The sequence below is a fragment of the Lepisma saccharinum genome, chromosome 30, assembly GCF_977018435.1.
Source record: "Lepisma saccharinum chromosome 30, izLepSacc3.1, whole genome shotgun sequence".
NCBI classification, from domain to species: domain Eukaryota; kingdom Metazoa; phylum Arthropoda; class Insecta; order Zygentoma; family Lepismatidae; genus Lepisma; species Lepisma saccharinum.
Genome location: NC_139258.1, coordinates 14369709 through 14391217, shown reverse-complemented (window position 1 = coordinate 14391217; position 21509 = coordinate 14369709). Strand labels below are relative to the sequence as shown.

The window sequence follows — 21509 nt, the reverse complement described above, 5'->3', positions numbered from 1 at the left end:
GTAAAAAGCTCATGCTTGCAATGTACCATAATAAAAGCACAAGAAAGGTTCTTTCAGTGAAGGTTTTCGGTTGCTGTGTCGCGTAGGAAGAGAAAATGTTTCATGCTTGCCAGAAAGTAAAATTCACACGGGAAGTTAACATTAACCTACAAAAAACTTCAGATTCAAACTTCTAGATTCGTTAATTTATCACTTAACAACGGAAATAACATACTAGCATATTGATACGTACGTCCTTAATTTCGCGTGATGTTTTATTTTTTTCCCGAGCTTGCCAACAGCTGATTAACCTGTCTGCCTGTTTGTGCGAACGTGGCAACGCAGAAAACCCCCAGCCACATGGCAGCCAACGAGGAGACGGAATTTGGTCAAGTTCTGCCGTTCTGATTGCACACCGCTTGTTGTCACGGCCCGACAATAATGCAGACTACCGTGACTGAAATTAAAAGATGTGAGAAATATATATGATTTAGGGCGACATTTATTTCCCAGGGGAGATATCCATAGTTGTACATACAAAATTATTTCAGAACTTCTCAAGTTACTATATTTACTCTTATTAGGGGGAAAATCAACTAATCATCAACTAAGACGTGATTACTTTTAGTTTTTATATAAACAAGTTAAAAGTGTGCACTTGCATATCAACGTTTGTGAAAATAAGAAATTGAAAATTTAAAATGGTCAAAATTTTGTTTTCATCTTGCACTGATGAATGACTAGTAATAAAAATGACGATGTCAATGTGACTTTCACTTTCACTTACAAAGTGGCAAACTTCATAAGAAGAATACAGAGAGTGGACCATCACTGCAAAACCAATTTACTGATTCTACCAGGTTAAAAACACTGTTTTATATCTGCACCTGTTAACATTCATGCTTAACAGAAAAAAAATTGTACTCTTGCGTAAAATAATTTGCAGAATACTCTTCAGAAAGATAAAATTCAAGCTCAAAACAGTAAAATTATCATAAATTCTACCCATTTACAACAATGAATGCAAACATTGAAATAATAATAATAATACTCAAAGCACTATCAATACTATATGCATACGTATATTACATCCTACGTCATATATAATTTTCAGAAAATACATATCTGCCTTCATCTGGTCATAGCATCAAAATGCAGTTACTTAAAAAACGATTGCACCAGATTGATTTTGGGTGATGAGGCACTTTGGACATTTGAACACCTTAAATTATCCAATCAGAGGGGAAGAAATGTACCGGAAAGGCATCCCATAAAACAGTAGATGCTTGTCTATCATATTAAGTACAGTTCAAGATACTCAAATTTTCCTTCCAACATAGAAAATGCTTCTATTTAATAGTCAAGATTATGCAATGCCCCACAGCACTAATTTCAGAAAAAGTGGTATAATTCGATTCAACACTGTGCTATATTACATTACGGTAAACGTAGACATTTACATGCAGCATACAAACTTGCAATACTCTCACACTATTAATACTTGGAATGTTGCCACTGAGAACAAATGTCTATATGTCAGGAAAGAATATTTGATAACACTCATGAAGATGAAAGTTTTATGAAATCTAAGACCTAGTGTACACATGATAATTTATTGCTCTACGTTTCCAATTGAAGAGCAATGACATAAACTTTATTTTTATGTCTGCAGATATGAAACCAGCTATGGTGTTACTAAATGCATTCATTATACAACATGAGATGTACAAAAAAAAACAATTTTTATCCAAAAGAAGAATATTAAAGGTGACATTTCAAAGTATAAATTTACAAAAATTAATGTACATGTGCTAAACAAAAAAAAATGAACGACACAAATAAATAGATAAATACAAAAATCACAGCAATAGTGAGAAATACCTGTACCACAAGTAGTGCAGAAATGTTACATAACAAGTCAATATTTATGGTTAATAGTTTCTGTATACTTCCAGATCTTTAGTGCGATTCACAATAATAAACACCTGCCGAATCACCAAAGAATTGAGAAAACATGAATACATCACAATGAATATGTATGTAGTGCTACCACATTAAAAACACAAAAAGTACTTATAAAATACCCAATAAAAATGTGTTTGATATACATAAAGACTTAATTTAAATTGAAACTGAGGCCATTATCTTCCAATCTATCTACTTAATTTGTACTTAGAAATACTGTAACATGAAGAAATTACTATTTCTGGTATTCAATCAGATCTTAAGTTAGTATACTACTAATACTAGTATATACTATGTTTTTCAAGGGACCAAGCTGAAAAAACTTGAAATGTGGGGAAAATGTAGAATCGAGGAAAACTTTATAACATTTTGCATGTTGGGACCATGAAGATTGAATGTATAATGCATGAAAATGTAAAATTGGGGTTCCATTGTACGAGGCGTATTCGTAAAGTAAGTACAGTTTGCAAATATTGCCACTGTAGCGATGCAGTCGCGACCGTGTGAGTTCTCGCTGACGTCCTTCATCCGTTAGGTAGCCATAGGCACGCGTGGGAGCAGGTCATGCTTTTTCTTTGTAGTTTTCTTAAGGTTTGAAATGTTCACAAGAAAATCAATCGGCCCACCGACTGTGAAGTCCGGTCTGTAATTTGTTTTCTCAATGCAAGAATGGTTGAATTCTTGCCTAGAGGACAGACCACCAACAAAGATGCCTGCTGTGACACATTAATCCGGCTGCGTCGTGCAATTCAAAACAAAAGATGTGGAATGCTTAGCGAAGGCATTGTGTTGCTTCACGACAATGCTCGTCCGCATACGGCTCAACAAACTCAAAATGTCATCATGTCATTCGGCTGGGAACAATTTGTTCATCCACCAACGTGGATGACGACGTCGAAGCAGCAGTGCATGGATGGCTTTCGTCACAGGCGGGAACATTCTATGATGATGGGATACAAAACTAGTGCCACGCTACGATAAATGCTTGAAGAATGGTGGAAACTACGTAGAAAAGTAGTTTAGGGTCTGTAGAATGCAATGCAAATAAAAAAAGGTAAGAAAATATTTTACTTTATTTTTTACATCCTTTCGGTACTTACTTTCCGAATACGCCTCGTATAAGTGTAACATCAGTTTAATAACTCATTACTCTACCTTCTTTCCTACCGACCCTTTGGCCACAGAATTATTCACAGACTACTAACAATCGATTTGTGCAAATCAATAAAATGATCATGAAAATTTCAAAAAGTAGCCTTTAACATTTTAAGTTCCATTTCAGATCCATTTTGTTCCGTAACGAGCAGTTTAAGAAACTGAAGAGATTCCTTGTTCATGCAGAAAATTTTTTTGTATCTAAGAATGACCTCAGTATTGTTTACAAAATATTTACAAAAATGTAAAGTAACCAAAAATATACACCCTAATATGTATGCCAGATGCCACTGCTCAGTATACAGTGTATAGCGATACAATACCAACAAACGTTCACAGCTTGTTAAAAACATCAAAGTAAAGAGCTTTGCTTACTAAAGTTTTGCACATTGAAGCCTCATTTTGTACCTGCAAGCCCTCAAAAATTTACATTATTTTTTCCCCATCTGATATCATACTAAAAGCTGTAGTACCATACGGTAATGTGATCATGCTCTTATATGCTATATATCGTGTTATATGCTTTTACACAAAAGGCTGGTTTCACTAGTTTTGTACAGAAGTATTTACACTCTAGAAGGCAGTCACATTACCCCTAGCATACCAAAATTTGAATTGCCGCATGATAGCTAACGTACAGGATAGAAAATACTGCTTGTCAAGAACTTTCTCAATAAGCAAAACATTATTAAGGAATTACTTTAACCTTTATGTCCTTTTATCACTGTGAAAATTTGCTCGTTTTGCACGGCGACACCCTGTACATATATTTCAAAAGCAGTATGTTCGGCTCAGCTAAGATGAGAAGAACCCCAGCAAATTAGCAAACTAAAGTGGACAGTCATTTGTTTTTTCCTCTCGCTTCACATTCACTTGTGCCCAAGCCCCTCAGTGTTGACAAATGTATAACTTTTCTGACTAGCTTCATTGTCCACAACTTCAACATCATTAAGTATTATGTCACTACTTTTGAGTGTTTTTCTCTTTCAGGATGATACAAACAGCACATTCTTAATTTCATTGTGGTTCAGTGATAAAAGCATCAGTTTCATGACATCCCCTGTCACATCACTACTGTACTTTTTTTCATCGAAGTTTTGTTTCAACAAGGTGGTGAAAGTCAGGAGGTGTGAGTCTCGTCTCCGATTCCCGGAGCTTCTGCTATGTGACTCGAGCTGCCAATCAAAAGCAAAGGAGATTATCGCCCCACTGAGGCAATTATCACTCTTTGGAAGCAATATCTAGTCTCCTCCTCAAGTTATTGTTAACTTTGGTAACAGAAATGGATTGAAACTTGATCCACTGAACACAAAAAAAAAAAAACTTAATGTGTTGTTGTATTCAGTTCTTAAAGGTCACTCCTCTGTAAGTTATTTTTAAAAAGCTAATCGCAACAATGAAAATGGAAGACGATTAGATGAAACAAAGCATAATAGAACATGAATATCCTGAATTCAAAAGTAATAAAATCACAAAACCTAGCGTGTTCACATGTCAGACTACAATTACCTACAATTCCTAAAATCAACTGATGAAATAACCAATGGAAGTGCTGAAGTTGAAGTTGTTGATGAATGTGCGGAAGCGCCTGGCACGTAATAAAGGTGACGACAATGTGTTGAAGAATGTTGCACATTTTGGCAATGCAGGGGCAGGATTACATAGCAAGCAGCTGACTGCATAAATGTTCTCTTCGCTCAAGGTTTTCTTTTCTTGGTTGAGCAAACATATTTCAGAAAGATACATAACTACTAGGAACCATACTGACAATTTCAGATCAAGATAAACATAGATCCTTCCAGTACAATTGTTATACAGGGTGTCCACAAAGTCCTGCTACCGTTACAATGAAACTTAACTTCTAAACTATATGAGATAAATACATGCACTTTTTTGCAACGTGGTCTACAGTTCTCAAAGTTTTATTTGCAATTAAAACACTTCCCGTTAGTTGCCTTCAGGATGTTGAGACGATATTCCATCTCCATCCATACACGCTGCAGCATAACAGCATCAACCTGTTCGAGAACTTCTGCAATCCGTGTAATAATAATAATAAAATACCACTACTGATTAAAACTAAGTAGCAGGACTTTGTGGACACCCTGTATTATATTGATGTTTTGATCATCAAAATGATGAGGAATCTGGAGAAACACGAAGTTCACATGGACAACTGCAAATAAACATAAGAAGCATAACAATTGTCTGACAAGTCAACTACTACATACAAGCTGCACTGTAGTACAAATTGCAAATGCATTCAAGATTCTAGTGTTAGATTTTTACTACCAAACTATGTATGTAAAAATAATCAAAAATAGACATATGAAATTCTTTAAAAGTGATTTCTATACATTCTCTCATTTCATCTATAATTAACAAACATACCCACACACTCATTAATCGTTAACCTGGTTGTTCCAACATGAAACTCCTGATAAAAACATATTTTCTATGTGGATTATTCTGCTTCATGAACTTCACTTTGATGTCGTATATTACGAACTGTTGCTCGATCTTCTGAATGAGGCCGTGCAGGGAAAGTTTCCGATTTTCTGAAATGATATAGGAAGAAAATCTCCATACAGTGAGGTATTTCAACCGAAAACAAACAAATTAATTTCTGAGGCTATACTCGCTCGTATTTCAACCGAAAACAAACAAATTAATTTCTGAGGCTATACTCGCTCCTAGTCCTTGTCAACTAATCACTAGGGAGACAAATTTATAGTAAATAAAAACTGAGGAGAGCGGTAAATAAAATGTTAGATCAGCGGTATATACCAGCGGCAGAAAAAAAAATTGGCACACACTTTTTTATCATGAGAGGAAACAACATACAAAAGAGCTATAAATTGATAAACTACTTCATTTTTATATACTGTACACATACACAAGTACTTAGCTGTCCAACCAAATAGAAAACATCAACACAAAATCACTTCATTTCTAAATTGCATATCTCAAGTGATTTATTCATTGTATGCATTTAAAGGATATCCTTGCTGTCCAACAAATGAAATAATCACTACTGCACATACACAAACACATGTTGAAAATCACATGATGATAAACAAAATTCATTCATGACTGAACACAAATGACACCATTGTTTCCCTTGATGTGCGGGAACAGACTAATCTTATAGCTGCTACAACTAGCAAGTTCAATGAAACTGGAAGTTGAGTAGACATTCGGGGGAAGAAAGGAATGCAGCTTGACAGGGAGCGAAGTTTTTGAACAGAGATTATGTGCATGGGAAATCCCAATTTGCAGCATCTTCCTGATGTGATCGAAGATAAAACGTTCTTCAGCTGCAAGTGGTAGGAAACTTTAGATAAACGTTTTGTTACAAATCGACAGTTTGCACGCACAACCTTGATTGCCGGTTTTTGCGTGTTTTCTACTTAATTTGATGATATTTCACGGTTATTTCGCGAAAAAGCGTTCATTTCGTGAAAAAGCACACATTCCGCATCACTTCGCGAATAAAACTCATGCATATTTCATCATTGGGGGTGTAGTTACGTGCAGAATGTTCAAAATTGCATCATTTTTTCATATTTCGCGAAAATTCAATGTCCCTACTAATCACACATTCATTACAACAGCAACACATCATAAGAAGCAACGAACTTCCCTATAACATTATTATAAGTATTTGGTATATTCTTGTTGAACGTGCCGAATTTGATTTCCTCAGGCAGACTTTTAACCTTCCCAACAGTTTGTCATCCCTGTTGGGATATGACAACAGGGTTTTATCAAATGTTTTCAGCTTTTTGAGAAGCGCTGGACTCCTCCACTGTCTCTGAGGAAGCTTTTAGTTTTGTCTTTTAATGTGTTGTGTTTGTCTTGTGCAGGACCCTTTGCAACCTTGCATTTTTAATTTTTCCAAGGGGCTTTAACCCCCCTTATTTTAACTTTCTCAGTCAGAATTTTAGATAATGGAATATTGAAGGTGCAAAATAGCCCAAGGTGCAGACGGACCTAAATCTATTACATTAAAGTTATTGGAGGATACATACACAAATAAGTGTATACAATGCTACATCCAAAATACAAAACAAAATGGCAGGCCTTGAAATTAAGTGAGAATGGAACATGCCTGAAAAAGCGGTGAGTGGTGGCAACCTAATGTACTTTTTAACTCTTTGCCCACTCCTGTAACCTCAGGTATGTGTCCCTCTTACTCAGATTGTTCTTTTCATGTTGATGACACAAGGTATGAAGTACGTAAGTCTTTACCTACCAAACTAGACATTTATTGAGGAAATAAACTGAACGCCCGAGAACAAATCATCATGGGAAAACCAGACTAACATAACTCCAATATGTGGTGTTCAATTTAAAAAGCTTCTCCTCAATGGTAAAGCATAGTCGCATACCTTCACTGACTCCAAATAAAGCTCCTTTAAGTAAGTAGATATGCTCGTGAAAAAAACACAGCATTTTTTGTAGTTAAGTTCTCGCACAACGAAATATAACGGTGCATTTTAGAAGTATGATATGGAAATTTATTTGTTTTGATGTTTCCAGACCATCATATTAAGAAATAATAAATTTTTATTACTGTAATGTTTTAAAATAATTCCAGTTTATTGAGAAAAATATTGGATGCAATATCCTCAAGCAAGGACACAGTTACAACAAAAAAAATGTGTTTTCATACTCTCTCCCACCAACTTACAAAGTTCAGTAAGTGAGAGATCATTTACTCGGAGTGCATTGCCTTCAAGATATAGATAAATCTAAAAATTTCGAGTTTTTGTTCATTACGGTAATTTGCAAATGCTTATAACCAGGGAACAGATTTATATGTAAATACATGTATTCATACAATGCTAAAATCAATGTTATTGTGCAATATGTTGGCGAATCTTGGTTTGTAAGCTCCAAAAATGATGTTCTCATTATCCATATTTTTTACATGCATTAGCTTTTAGCACATATTTTAGTTCTTCTTTACACATAATGTACATATTTTCAAATATTTTTCGGCATATATTCCATTTTCATGCTAATACTACATATTCTTGTCTTGTGTTAAATACCAAAGATTTACCGTTCATCTAAATTTTGTTCATATTGTACTCTGTTCATTTTAAATATTGACAATAGACAACGCATCTGTCATTGTAACATTCTTGTCAACAACAGAGAATGCAACCTCAAGCTCTCGTGGTGAAATGAATTGCATATTGTAAGTATACTCCCAATGCTTCATGTGATATTGAATGCAGTTCCAGTCAATACAAATCTGTATTTAGAGACAACAGGAGATTCACAATTCAGCTCTTACAAGAAAGTTTGGTAATCCATTTTTTGTGTTTGGATTTTACATTACAGTTAATGGAGTTTATTCAGCTAGGTGAGCCACTTGCTTAATGAAAATTACCATTTTTGACAATTGTAAGTCCATGTTTAATTTCATATTTTGATTAAAGAAGCTAAATATATGTTTACATATCTTACACTTTTTTACTACATGTAAATTAGGGATAGAGGATATTGGAAATTTCATATCGCAATATATCGTCAAGAAAATATTGTTACAGATGATACGGTATTTTTCTGTATCATGATATTATGATGATATATTGCCAACACAAAATACCGTGCGTTCATTTCGATCTTCAGCCGAGAGATCGGGAGAAGCATGGCGGGCGGCGCTGACGGAGATGCCAACATTTGCGGCCTGTAATGGACATTATTCTTATGGACATGTGCAGATATTTATAAAAATATTGCAAAACGAGCACTAACCTGTGTTATAACATGCAAAAGTTATTCTGTAATTCATCACACAAATAAATACGCTTTAGAAACAATGTTAGGAGCCACAGATAATAAAACATTTTAATAGTTTTGACCAGTAACGTCCTGCTTAAGTTTATATCCTTGAAAGAGTTTTGTGTTGATGGGGATCGTTTGGAAGTTTTGAATGTGCAACACTGTATCAAGATTACACTGCAGACGAAACCGTTAAAAGTCAATGGTGTTCATGAGCTTCCTTGCAATCCGAAATCTCCAAGCTCGAGTTGTTTGTTCCTTTGTGACTAGATGAAGACAGACCTGTGAATATAGTGGCGAGCAGATGTAAACCAAGAGTGTGTTAATTTCGTACTGTGCGCAAGAGTGTTATTCTTGGTTACTTGTTTGTGTTATTGCAGTGTGTATGTGTGTTGTGTCAGTGAGACGATTGGAATGCCAGCCGCAAGGTTCACGTTACAAGGAGGGGGGGGGGTGATAAGTTCTCGGCCCCACCCCGAAGGACTTTAGCTACAGTCACGAAAGTTTCAGGCTATTCAACGTATTCTCCCCGAAGGTGTACACACTTGGCACTTTGATGCTCCAACTTCTCTAACCCCTCAAAAAAAAAAAAAAAAAAAAAAAAAAAAAAAAAAAAACTCCTGGTCTGCAAAAAAGTGTTCGGCAGCTGCTATAACCTCGCTATCACTTATAAATTTCAGTTGTTATCAGATAATGAGACACAATATGGGTATTTTCAACAAGATTCGGCCACAGCCCATACCACCGCTGATTCTTTGGACGCTATAAGGGAGGTGTTTGATGACAGAATAATTTCTAGATGTATATGACCTTCACATTCGCCAGATCTTACCGTATGTGACTTATTTGTGGGGAACCTTAAAAAATAGAGTCTACCGAAATAACCCTCATAGTATCGACGAACTAAAAGACAATATAAGGGCAGAACTTGGAAGAATTACGGAAGAAGAACTTTTGCGTGTGTATCAAAATTTCATCTAACGATGCCAGGAATGTGTGAATGTAGGTGGACATCACTTTGAACAACTCTTATAACACAGGTTAGTGCTCGTTTTGCAATATTTATATAAATGTCTGCATATGTCCTTAAAAATAAGCAGGCATTCCTGGCCGAAAATGTCGGCATCTCCGTCAGCGCTGCCTGCCACGCTTCTCCCGATCTCTCAGCTGAAGATCGAAATGAACGCACGGTATATCATCAAAATATCGTGATGATATATCGTCTAGTTCAGGGATTCTCAAACTTTTTAGTTTCACGGTGCCCTTAGTGTCTCAACATTTTCCCGCAGTGCCCAAGTCAGAATGTAGGCCTATGTAACACTTGCAATGCTCAGTTAGTGTGGTCAGGTTGCTTGCCTTAAGTTAAAAAATAAACAAGTATTTCAAATTCAGAAACATTTTGTGTGTAAAAAGTACTAAAGAAGCACATATTTGGATTGATGCGATGGTCCGATTCTAAAACCTTGTGTAGAATAGCAAGTGTCATTTCCGTGAAAATATTTTTTAACGTATGACAATCAACCTTTGACATTCAATGTTTGGGAATCCCTGAACTAGACGATATATCACCCCAGGATCTAGTCTGGTCTAGTTGATATTGCCTGGTCAATATTTTTTCACTATAGTGACATATCTTCCAGATGATATATTGCCCAACACTAATATAAATATGTTCATTGCTTATAACTTACTGTTATAAAACATTTTTATTTGGCATCGGATCGAATACTGGGGTCAGATCTTTACATTTCTGATGAAAATCAGCCGAAATAGACAAACTTGATAAGGCATATTTTGACATATTTTACCAATTTCGTGTTTGTACAACATATTTCTTCAATTTTCTCTAAATAAGACATTTCTGAATAATCTTCTTGCATTTAATCGGTTATTTTATAATTTATTCTTCATACCTTTAGCGCAATGGATAGATCAATGGCAGGATAAGGAAATTACGGACAAAGAAATTAAAAGCAGATGCAGACTTTTCTTACCAACTAGTGAAGAACAATAATATCCCCTTTTTTAAATCCTGCACGGATTTGAGTATTTTTCCATTAAACTCTTCAGTTAAAGGGATTGTGACTTCATTTAATAACCCCCCCCCCCCTTACCCTAGTGGATCCTCCCTGGAAAATACTGACTTTCTGCATAATGAGAAATTCAAAAATACCATTGTGCATATTTTTTGTCTTTACTGGGAATATTTTTATATTTTATTTTTTCTCGACATATTTTTCAATTTTTATGACATAGTTGCATACATATTTTACAGTTTTATAGGACAGAATGTACCAGGCCCTGAACTAACCATTTGTGACCAACCTGGTCTGAGTAATTTAACTTTCCGTGTTACTACAGTGGAAATTGCTTCTAGGAACAAGACATGTCTCTTTCTTCAAGATTCTTTTATCCAATAAGGAACACCTGTAGATAGCAGGATGGTGTTTGCAAAAATGTGATAAATCCACACTCCTTGCAAGTAATATAAACATATTTAACACACCTTGGCTTTTCCAGGATACTACTTTTTTGCCTCAAAAAATTTGAAGATTTCTTTTTTTACTCATGGTATGATTCCGTTGCCTTTTCAGGTTTGCTGTATCGCTGGAAGCCCTGGCTTACCTAAGTGCGGAAACTTTTCCACAAGGCCTGTCAAGCTCCTGAGGTTCTGTATCTGGTTCCGGGCTGGACATTCCGAGAAGCTGGTTTGCCCAGGTGAGTGTGTGGTATGATGGTGCCTCACCTCCGAGCTCTGCAGGCAGTATGTCTTTATTTACAAAGTTATGAAGCGTGCTCAGATTGTTCCCGTGCAGAAATATCTGAAAAAATATTGCAAATAACTAACGTCTAGATGCGTACTTCCAATTTAGATCTGATATTTTGAATGAAAAACCCTATGGAACCAGAATGTCTTGGCTAGCCAAATCCTCCAATGATTGTTGTCAATTACGAACTCATACAAACTATACTACTGGACAGGACCAAAAAGTCTTAAGACACTGACTACTACATAACCAGCAATTGAATCCAAAATGTCCTAAAGTAATACAGTACAGTCCTGATAATTCAAGTCTCGATAACCTAAGACAAAAAATCAGTTTTTTGTTGGGTTTTTTTCTGGTAAGTGCTCAGATAAGTGGATTTAAGAATGGAAATGATGCAATGTCCTAAAGAAGACACTTGACCATTTCATTTAAGCTGATTTAATTAAGCCACATACTTATGGTGATTAAAAGACGAAGATTTCAATATAAAAATTGGACACATTTTGGAATCCAAAACAGTGTTAAAATTATTAATGTAATCCTATATTTGATTTAAAAACTACACATATTACACAAAATATTTTTTTTACCTTCTAATAGCACATTTTTTTGTTGTCGTAGAGAATTACTTTTATTCCTGTATAAAGAAGTCCATTTTTGCTTCTCAAATATTTATGGCAGAATAAATCAATTTTCCATGATTTGCGTAACTCGCAGGATAATTCAGACTTCAGAAAGTGTTGTGTTCGTAAATAAACTCCAAATTTCGTATTTAAGAACATTATTTCATATTTTGCAGTTCATTTCACATCATTTCATGACAAAATATGGTAGAAAAACATCCAGATACCTTTCACATACATGAAAAATGAACATTACATAGTGTTATTTCATGTTTTGTGTTTATGTCCAAAACAAAATATGCATGCCTCTACTGATTAACTATTTTTCCTAACATAACTGTTAGTACTATACAATGAACAATATAAGTACAATATTCACAAATATCAATTTTTCACAAACTGTACTTTTTTTTATTTTGCCTATTGTGATTTCCCCTGGATTATTCTGTATAGTCAACTCCCTCTCTAAATATTAACTTGAGAAACATGCAGCCATGTCAACATACCTTTTCTTTAGTTTTTTCTTTAAGGAATGGTTTTATCACAGTCAAAATCGCCTCTACATACCACGGCTGGTTTATAAAATGGATACCCTTAAACCGTGCAGGAAAGCAATCCTGAAGGCCTTCTATGATAAGTTTCAGTACTTTCGGATTAAGATTTGTGCTCTGTCGAAAAGAAAATTCACTCCAGTCCACGATAATCACGAAACCTTTCTTCTGGTTTTCAACCTTTTCAATGAGTTTCTCCAGAGACAGAAGAATTGCTTTGTATATTGTGGTGAGGGAATACAAACAGTGGTCCCAGTTAGACGTGAAAACCAATAGCACGCAACGTCCATGTTTATCTGGTCTGGGCAGAACTCCAGGGAAGCCGTCACACAGTGCCTTTTGTATGGAGCTTTCGTGTGCGTTGAACTTCACAAATAAGTGCTTGTTCTTCTGTCTGTAAGAGTAGTAATTGCAAAGCAGGCTAAAGCTCTCATCTACACTGAATTTCCTTGCGTAGAGAAATCTTAGGATGAACTCTTCGTCTGTGCGGAGAAATCCTGAAATAGAGAATATGGTGTTTACATTCAAACTACATGGTCTTGTGTGTAGATTTTACATATTTAGTGTATTTACGCGTGTATGTATAATGCGCACCCTGGTTTATATCTCGTATATAATGTGCAGTACAATCCAGGTTCAAGAAATGGCTTGTTGGTTGTAGGTTGTTGCTATGTGGACCAAGAGGAGAACATTACATTAAGGTGAAAAATTGTGGCACATGGCCTTTAAACTTTTATAAGTGGTTTTTGCTCATTTACTCTTTACTTTTTCTAAAATAACTTCAAAATGTATACTTCTTCCATGACTAACAAAACCTTTATAGGAGGCACATTCAGGACCCTCAAACTAGCAGTTAGCAGCACAAGATTAAGGGCCAGTTTTTCAATGTCCTGTTAATCTCTCTGTTAACTAACTGCCAGTTGGAGATAACAGCCAGTCTTAACCAGCACCGGGTTTTTCAATGTGAAAGTAACTGCCAGTTAACTAATCCATAGTTCATTCTCCAAAACAGTGTGTTGGCAATTCTGAAGCACGGAAATGACAGGAAATTGATCTGCGTGCCATCTGTTAGTATAGTTTCAAACCGCGTCGACTGGCACACAGCCTGGTGTTTAAATATAGAACTACAAGCATGCTGCGCTCAAAAGCACGTTATTGCATTGTGAAACGATAGGAACAATGGCTGAGTATCAATTTTGTATGCTTACGAAATAAATTAACAAAAGACAGCACTACAAATTTGGTTTTCTTCTAATAAAGACCAATTCCACGTGGGGGAAATGATGTTATGAGGTGCAAGCGCAGATACTTTCTTGTAGAAGCATTAAGCGAAAGTCGGGACATTAATAATACCTGTTTGTTGATATAAATACTATTATTATTATTATCTGAGAAGATCATTCAACAATAAAGCGTGAATTGAATGCAACGCACGTAATAAATAATTGACAAGAAAAAAAAATACCAGTGACAAGGACTCGAACTCGTATTACAAAACACAACATGCTCCGAAAGTTCGTGCCGCTAACCACTACACCAAATTACTGTTTGGAGATTGTCCCGCCTGGTAGATCGGATATCCTGGCCACAAATGCTCCAACACAACCTTGCCAAGCGAATTCTAGCAACTACGCTGCTTAATTTCCATATTTGCACGAACGTTGGTAAGCTCTGCCAAACCAAATAAGTCTTTTTCTGTACGAATTAAAAAGTTTTATGAATCACATCTTGTTAATCTGACAGTGAAGTTGCGTGTGTGGAACTTCGACAGCTGCACGAGGCATCCATGTTGCTTCGTAACTGCAAGAAGAAGTACCAGTAAAGATAATCGGCACCAGAGTTCCAGTTACGAGCTAAGTGTATATTGAAATAACGAAATTTTCACTAACTTCCAGTTACGTGCTAACATGAACCTTAACTGAACATTGAAAAAAAAAAGGCCATAAGGCATTTACACACTCCATATGTGTCAATAATACATTTTAATTACTTTCTTTTTCCTTATCTTTTTCTTCTTCAAAGTACCATAAAAATCGGAACATTTCTTCATTTTGTAATGAGCTTATTTCAACCGCATTGCAAATAAGTGTTGCCATCTTGAATTGAATACTGTTGCCATAATCAGAAACTGCAACATTCAAGCTTTACAATGATTTATAACATGATTGTTCCATAAACATTAAAAAAATATTATTTTCCTGTAGTTTATGGTTATTACAAGCATAAGAAAACAGTTTTTCATTGTGACGTTTCAGGAGAACACACGCTCCCTTCATCAGACATTTATTTTCATTTTGACTAAAGATACAGTTATAACAATGGTTAGCAATTTTTTAAACAAAAAGAATCCATTATATAATGGATGTTGTCAATGTTACATTGTTGTAACATAGCAACTTAACTGTGAAAAGAAGCAGTCTGTTTTATTTTTATTTCAGATAACTTTTGATCACATTATTTTTTTATTTAAAATTATGAATCCCAAACATCATCAGGTAATTTTATCTGAAATAAAAATAAAACGGACTGCTTCTTTTCACAGTTAAGTTGATATATTACAACAATGTAACATTGACAACACCCATTATATAACTGATATATTTGATCTAATTAGTTTTTATTTAAAATTATGAATCCCAAATATCATCAGGTAATTTTATTTTATTTTATATAACGGATTCTTTTTGTTTAAAAAATTGCTAACCATTGTTACAACTGTATCTTTAGTCAAAATGAAAATAAATGTCTGATGAAAGGAGCGTGTGTTCTCCTGAAACGCCACAACGAAAAACTGTTTTCTTATGCTTGTAATAACCGTACACTAAAGGAAAATAATTCTACAATGCAAGCAATGCGTACATACAAGAAAAACTATTAAAAAATTATTCCATGTATAATACGCACCACACTTTTTGGAGGCAAAAAATTTGGAAAAAATTGTGCATTATACATGAGTAAATACGGTACACTAAAACTAAACCCCATGGTGCGAAAGCCCCCAAGGAGCAAGCGGCCTGCCAGAGTAGGGAAGGTCAAATTGGATAAAATGTTACCACTGTTTATGAATTTGGCCTCTGTTCTTTAGGCAAAGTTTCATTCCAGTTATTCATGTCACGTGTGAACAAAATAATCAATAACAGTGTTTCACATTATAGTGCACATGACACGTGTTGGTTTGGTGTGGAATCTCCATTACAGTGGGAGGTAACAGTTCCAAATGTTTAACGATTTTTCACAATTTTTATAGGAGTACTAGGAAGTGCTTTAGAATAGTGGAAACGATTGTGGGATAAGTTCGAAGCTTGGGGAAATTAATTAGCACAGTTAAAAGCTTCATTAAGTATTAGTTACCGAAGAAATTATTATTTGAAATGTAGCTTATGCAAGCAGGTGATCTTGGCATCCAGTTGTTCACACACTTTATATATATATATACCAGATATTATGTGAACAGGTGTTTAAGTATTTAGGGATGTTGCTTTTATGTTCAGATCCCTACACTTGACTCACCTAACCTAACAATGAAAGCCTTTAGCAAGTCCCATGCATGTGATGTAAATGGCAGTAGCAGTCTGATTACTTGGTACCAGTTCCGTATATCGGAAACACATTCAAATCGGATATTTTGTGTTTTGCATGGTTCGTACTTACCAATTGTGTATTGTGGAACATAGTTCAAGGTGCCATTATGCTTTTTTCACGAAAACAAACACAATATTTCACAGAGAGAATAATTTTTCTTATTCCTTCTTTCGCTTCCTTAACTCACAATATGGCGGACACAGTGTATGCAGTGTTTCCAACCTTCTTCACTGAAAAATACCTACTATCGTGTTTGTCACGTGTGCAAATTGTACATTATGTACGGGTAGCTGACGGATAGCCCCACGAACCATTTCCGATAAGGTTAGGTTACGCAAGCATAGTTAAAAAAAAAGGGGGGTTGCATCATCGAACGTATGTAGCATCCGGTTCACATAGCGAAAGCAATGGGACTTGTGCGTCGGTGAGATATTTCTCTTGAAAAATACATGATTTCCCGGTCAAATAGATTCCACAACGTTGGAAAGCTTGCAGAAACTCATTTCCGTAAGTAGTTTCTTCTGTAAAAATGAAGAAATGTGTTTCCGATATACGGCACTCTTACCCAAGACAACAGTAAACGAATAGCTGTTTGGAAAGAAAGAATCACATTGGAGTACATGGAAGAGGAAAGTTGTTCTCCATAAAACATACAGTAAGTAAACACCAAGACACTGACGTATTAACAGGGCTTCCACGATGGCGCAGTGGTAGCGTCGCCTCCTTGTAATCAAAGGGACCTGGGTTCGATACCCGGTGGAGGCACATAGTGGTTCGGATCCCACTTTAAAACAGTAGGTCCAGTCCCGATTAGCCTTACTGTGCATAAAGTGGACTTAAAACACCAAATCAACCAACTGACGTATTAACAGATATAATGAGCAATTGAACCATGTACAAGATGTCTGTGCACCATGATATTATGAATTAGTGTCACCAAGCAAATAAAAAGCTGCCTCATTGTACAGGCCAATGTGCACTAGGGGAACTAAACCTAATTGGCCCATCATGATATCCATCCAATATTTGGGTGTTCAGCCAATTCAATTCTAGTTCAGATACTCACCAATATCAGGTCGTGAGTGCATCATATCCCTGACAGCTTTCACTGCTTGCTTTGGGTCCAATACAACATGTTTCTCTCTAATTGAGGCATTGTTTAGAGACCGTAGGTTCAAATCATACTCTACATATTCTGCCATCCTCCTGAAATGACAACAGTAGGTGCATGAATTACACAAAACTTCACAGCGAGCATGGATACATAGTATGTTAGTGCACTGTCACTTAGGTGCATATACTTCTGGACAGTTGGTCCTTAAAATACCTACCATGTGTCCATTTCCTTCTGAGGCCGAGAGAAGTGTGGCAGGCAGCACTAGCGAATATGCCAACATTTTCGACCAGTATTGTCCCGCTTAAGTTTACCATTGAAAGCATTTTGCTTCGCTCGGAATTGTTTGGAGGTTCCGAATATGCAACACTGTATCAAGATTACATTGTTTGCAATCTGAAAGATCCAAGCTTGAGTTGTTCTTTCCTTCGCGACTACAGGTGCCCTGGACAGAGCTGCAAATGGAGTGAGAAACAGACCTTGAACCAAGAGCGTGTTAATTTCGTACTGTGTGAAAGAGTGTGGTTTTTGGTTACCTGCTGTGCTAGTATCGACAAACTAAAAGACAATATAAGGGCAAAAAATTGGAAGAATTACGGAAGAAGAATCAAAATTTTATCAAACGATGCTAGGAATGTATGAATGTAGGTGGACATCACTTTGAACAACTCTTATAACACAGGTTAGGTGCAATATTAATATAACTATCTGCATGCTAAAGATATGTCCATAAAAGTAAGTGGGACGTAACTGGTCCAAAATGTCGGCATCTCCGCTAGCGCCACCCGCCACACATCTTCTGATCTCTCAGCCTCGCAAGGAAATGGACGCACGGTATAATATGGGGCATACAAGTGACCCATCGAAAACAGTGTGTCCCAAAATAGTGTTTACACTCTTTTAGTGTTCCCATTATTAACATTCAAAGACTATAAACACTATTTTGGAACACACTGTATTATGTGTTCCTTACCTCCCACGGTGGCAGCTATCTGTAGCCCTTCTATTTGACACAGAAATGCCACATTTAATTTGAACCATAAAAATGCAAGTTATGTATACTGATAATTTCTTTTGGATCAGTGTATTAGAAGAACGTTCTATTTGCCAGCTATCATTCATATTGTTAAATTATACAAAGTACTATCTGGTTATAAAATACAATACCCCACATAATTATTTATATCCCTTCAAACCAGTGTTTTTCTGCCATGGTTAAAATTATTTTTGTGTAGAACTTTCGCACGATTCTTATTTTTTTTACTTCCATTGCACAATAGGAGGATTTATGGAAATATTTAGTGTTTATTACATATTACAATTGTAACATGCGGCAAGTGTGTAACATACACACGTTTACTTTTACACTGACTATGCGGGTGTACCCACTGCGGCAATACAACTACGGTAAAAACTTACTATTCCACAAACACATGTAACTTCGGTACTATTATCGCATGAGGGAAACACCTACGAATCATATATTTCGGACTTCTTTACATTGCTAACGTGTTATTTTCGAATGCGGAACATTTCTTAAGGTGAAATAATGCATTTCTAACTGAGATAATGTCTATTTCTTCTATTTACGAGTACTTACTGTTACTTGTTGTTTCGAATCTGTAACACATTATGGCCTTGATAGCGTACTGGTTTAGGGGGCGTTCTGAGAGTGTTTTGTCGATTTATGCAGTGTTGCAACCTCGTTCACCGGAAAATATCTACTTTCGTGCCCGGATTTGAAATTATGCTAATACGTCGCAAACCATTGACGTTAGCCTCACAAACCATTGACGTTAGCCCCACAAACCATTCACGTTAGCCCCAAAAACCATTCACATTAGCCCCAAAAACCATTTTCCGTAAGGTTAGGTTAAGTTAGGTTAGGCAAGCATAGTTAAAAAAAAAATACTCGACACGTGGTTCTAGTGAAAACACGGCAAGGCTGAAACACTGGCTACGGGGTTGCATCATCTTAACACACGGAACATTGCACTCTCGTGCAGAAAGCAAATGGCGGGAGCAGAAACAGCATGTCGGACAGAGAATTTCGCAGAAAACAACACGCATTCACATTAAAATGGATCAAATCTATATTCAGGAACTTCCACAATGCTAAAGAAAATTATTTCCGTAAGTACTTTCTCTTGTAAATTTGAAGGAATCAGTTTCCCTCATACGATAATGTTACCGTAACTTCTTCGTTTCATCACTTTTAACATTCGTACTTACCTATCTGCTTTGCGGTACATTCTTGAAGGTGTATTCACGTTTTTTTTTTATGAAAGTAATGTCAATTTTTAACATTACGAGTAGGCTACTTCTTTATTTGCGTTGTTTCGTTCCCGTAAGAAACAGTATGGTACGTAAACCTTCGCAGATCATTGCGCATCCTGCTTGTTTTGTGTCGATGCAGTGTTTCCAATCTTCGTAATCCAAAAAATACTCAAGTGATTTTTTTTTAAGCTTCTTCGCATTATTTTACGAACAAAATTTTAACTATGCTTGCCTAACCTAACCTTGCCGGAAATGGTTTGTGGGCCTATGCGTGAATGGTTTTTGGGGCTACCCGTTTTTCAAGTACCTAATTACAAAATCCAGTGGATCTTCCACACCCGGTATGAATTTCACCACGCATCTATGACATGTAATCTTTTCGAAAAACAATGGCGTGGTTGGAAACACTGCAATCGACAAAACACAAGCACGACGCGCGATAATATACGGAGGTGTACGTGCCAAAGGCTATTGTGCGTTGGAGAATTAATTTTCAACAAAAATAATGAATTTCCGCTATGATAATATTCCCACATGACAGAAAACACCTTCCAGATGTTAGACAATGCTACAGGAACTTATTACCATAAGTAGTTTCTTGTGTAAAAATGAAGAAATCTGTTTGTGGAATATTAAATTAGTACCACAATTACAACTTGGTAAGATTATTATTGCATTTTGACATGGAAAGCGGTGCGAAATATTAACTTGGGGGACGATAGTGTCTACAGAAAATTTCAACTTAAATGATTTTTTTACTACATTGTAACAAAATATCAGTACGTAATTTTGGTAAATTTCTCGTAAGGGACAAACGGATTTCATCAAATTTACAGGAGAAATTACTTACCGAATGCAGTTTCTTTATACTTCTGGAAGTTCGGGGAAGTGTTTTCTCGCATCGTTCATTGAATTTTGACGGTAAATCATCTATTTTTCGATATAAATGTGTGACCGATGCACGGAAGTTCTTGCATCCATTTACTTCCAGGTTGATGTAGCCTGTGTGTGATGACGTAATCCTGGTCAGTGTTTCCAAACACGTGTTTTTGTAACTGAAGAAGATACGTTTCCACAAATGGTTTGTGGGGCTATGTGTCAATGGTTCGTGGGGCTATGCATCAATGGTTCGTGGGGCTATGCGTCAATGGTTCGTGGGGCTATGCGAGAATGGTGTGTGGGGCTACGCATATTTTTTTCGAAACCAATTTTTAACTATTGTAACCTATAGTGACCCTACCTAACCTAACCTTACCGAAAATGGTTCGTGGGGCTATGTATGAATGGTTTGTGGGGCTATGCATCAATGGTTTGTGGGCAACGTAGGTATTTTTGGGTGCAGTGGGGTGGAAACACTGCATGCTGAGTACAGTAGTGAAACTGTGATCGCCATTTTGCGTGTTACCGAAGGCAAAAAGAAACGAAGAAAACTTACTCAATATGTCGCAAATAGAGCTTATTTCCGTGAAATAAGCGAAATGCCACTTTCAGCAATGTTTCTCAATGCAGAATACGTAAGTACGAATATTCAAATTAAATGAATTAGCAAATTTCAGCTGTTTGTCCCATACGAGAAATTTACCCGTAATTTTAGTTGAATTCGTACCTTTAACACTGCCCTTTTCAAGAAAGTTTGCAAACATCACAAAAACATAGAGAAACCAACAAAGCCATTTCACATTCTGAGTTTGACGGTCTT

The 21509-nt window shown here is 36.2% G+C and overlaps 1 protein-coding gene across 1 annotated transcript; it reads right to left on the bottom strand.

Annotated features, from left to right (window-relative positions):
- Window positions 1-501: 501 nt before the first annotated feature.
- On the bottom strand, window positions 502-21509 carry LOC145981683 (clavesin-1-like). Its single transcript, XM_083115073.1, has 5 exons — window positions 21417-21509; window positions 17486-17625; window positions 12793-13334; window positions 11521-11717; window positions 502-5657 (listed from the first exon to the last, which is right to left on the bottom strand). The coding sequence occupies exons 2-5, from the start codon at window positions 17619-17621 to the stop codon at window positions 5564-5566; spliced, it is 969 nt and encodes a 322-aa protein (XP_082971199.1). The 5' UTR covers window positions 17622-17625; window positions 21417-21509; the 3' UTR covers window positions 502-5563.

What these genes read in the sequence shown, in the direction of transcription:
- LOC145981683 (XM_083115073.1), bottom strand. Translation starts at nt 17,621, where the DNA reads ATGGCAGAATATGTAGAGTATGATTTGAACCTACGGTCTCTAAACAAT. An exon ending in AAGAAAAAACTAAAGAAAAG is followed by an intron (nt 11,718 to 12,792) that starts GTATGTTGACAT and finishes ATATTTTTTCAG; the next exon opens with ATATTTCTGCACGGGAACAA. An exon ending in GGAAAAGTTTCCGCACTTAG is followed by an intron (nt 5,658 to 11,520) that starts GTAAGCCAGGGC and finishes ATATCATTTCAG; the next exon opens with AAAATCGGAAACTTTCCCTG.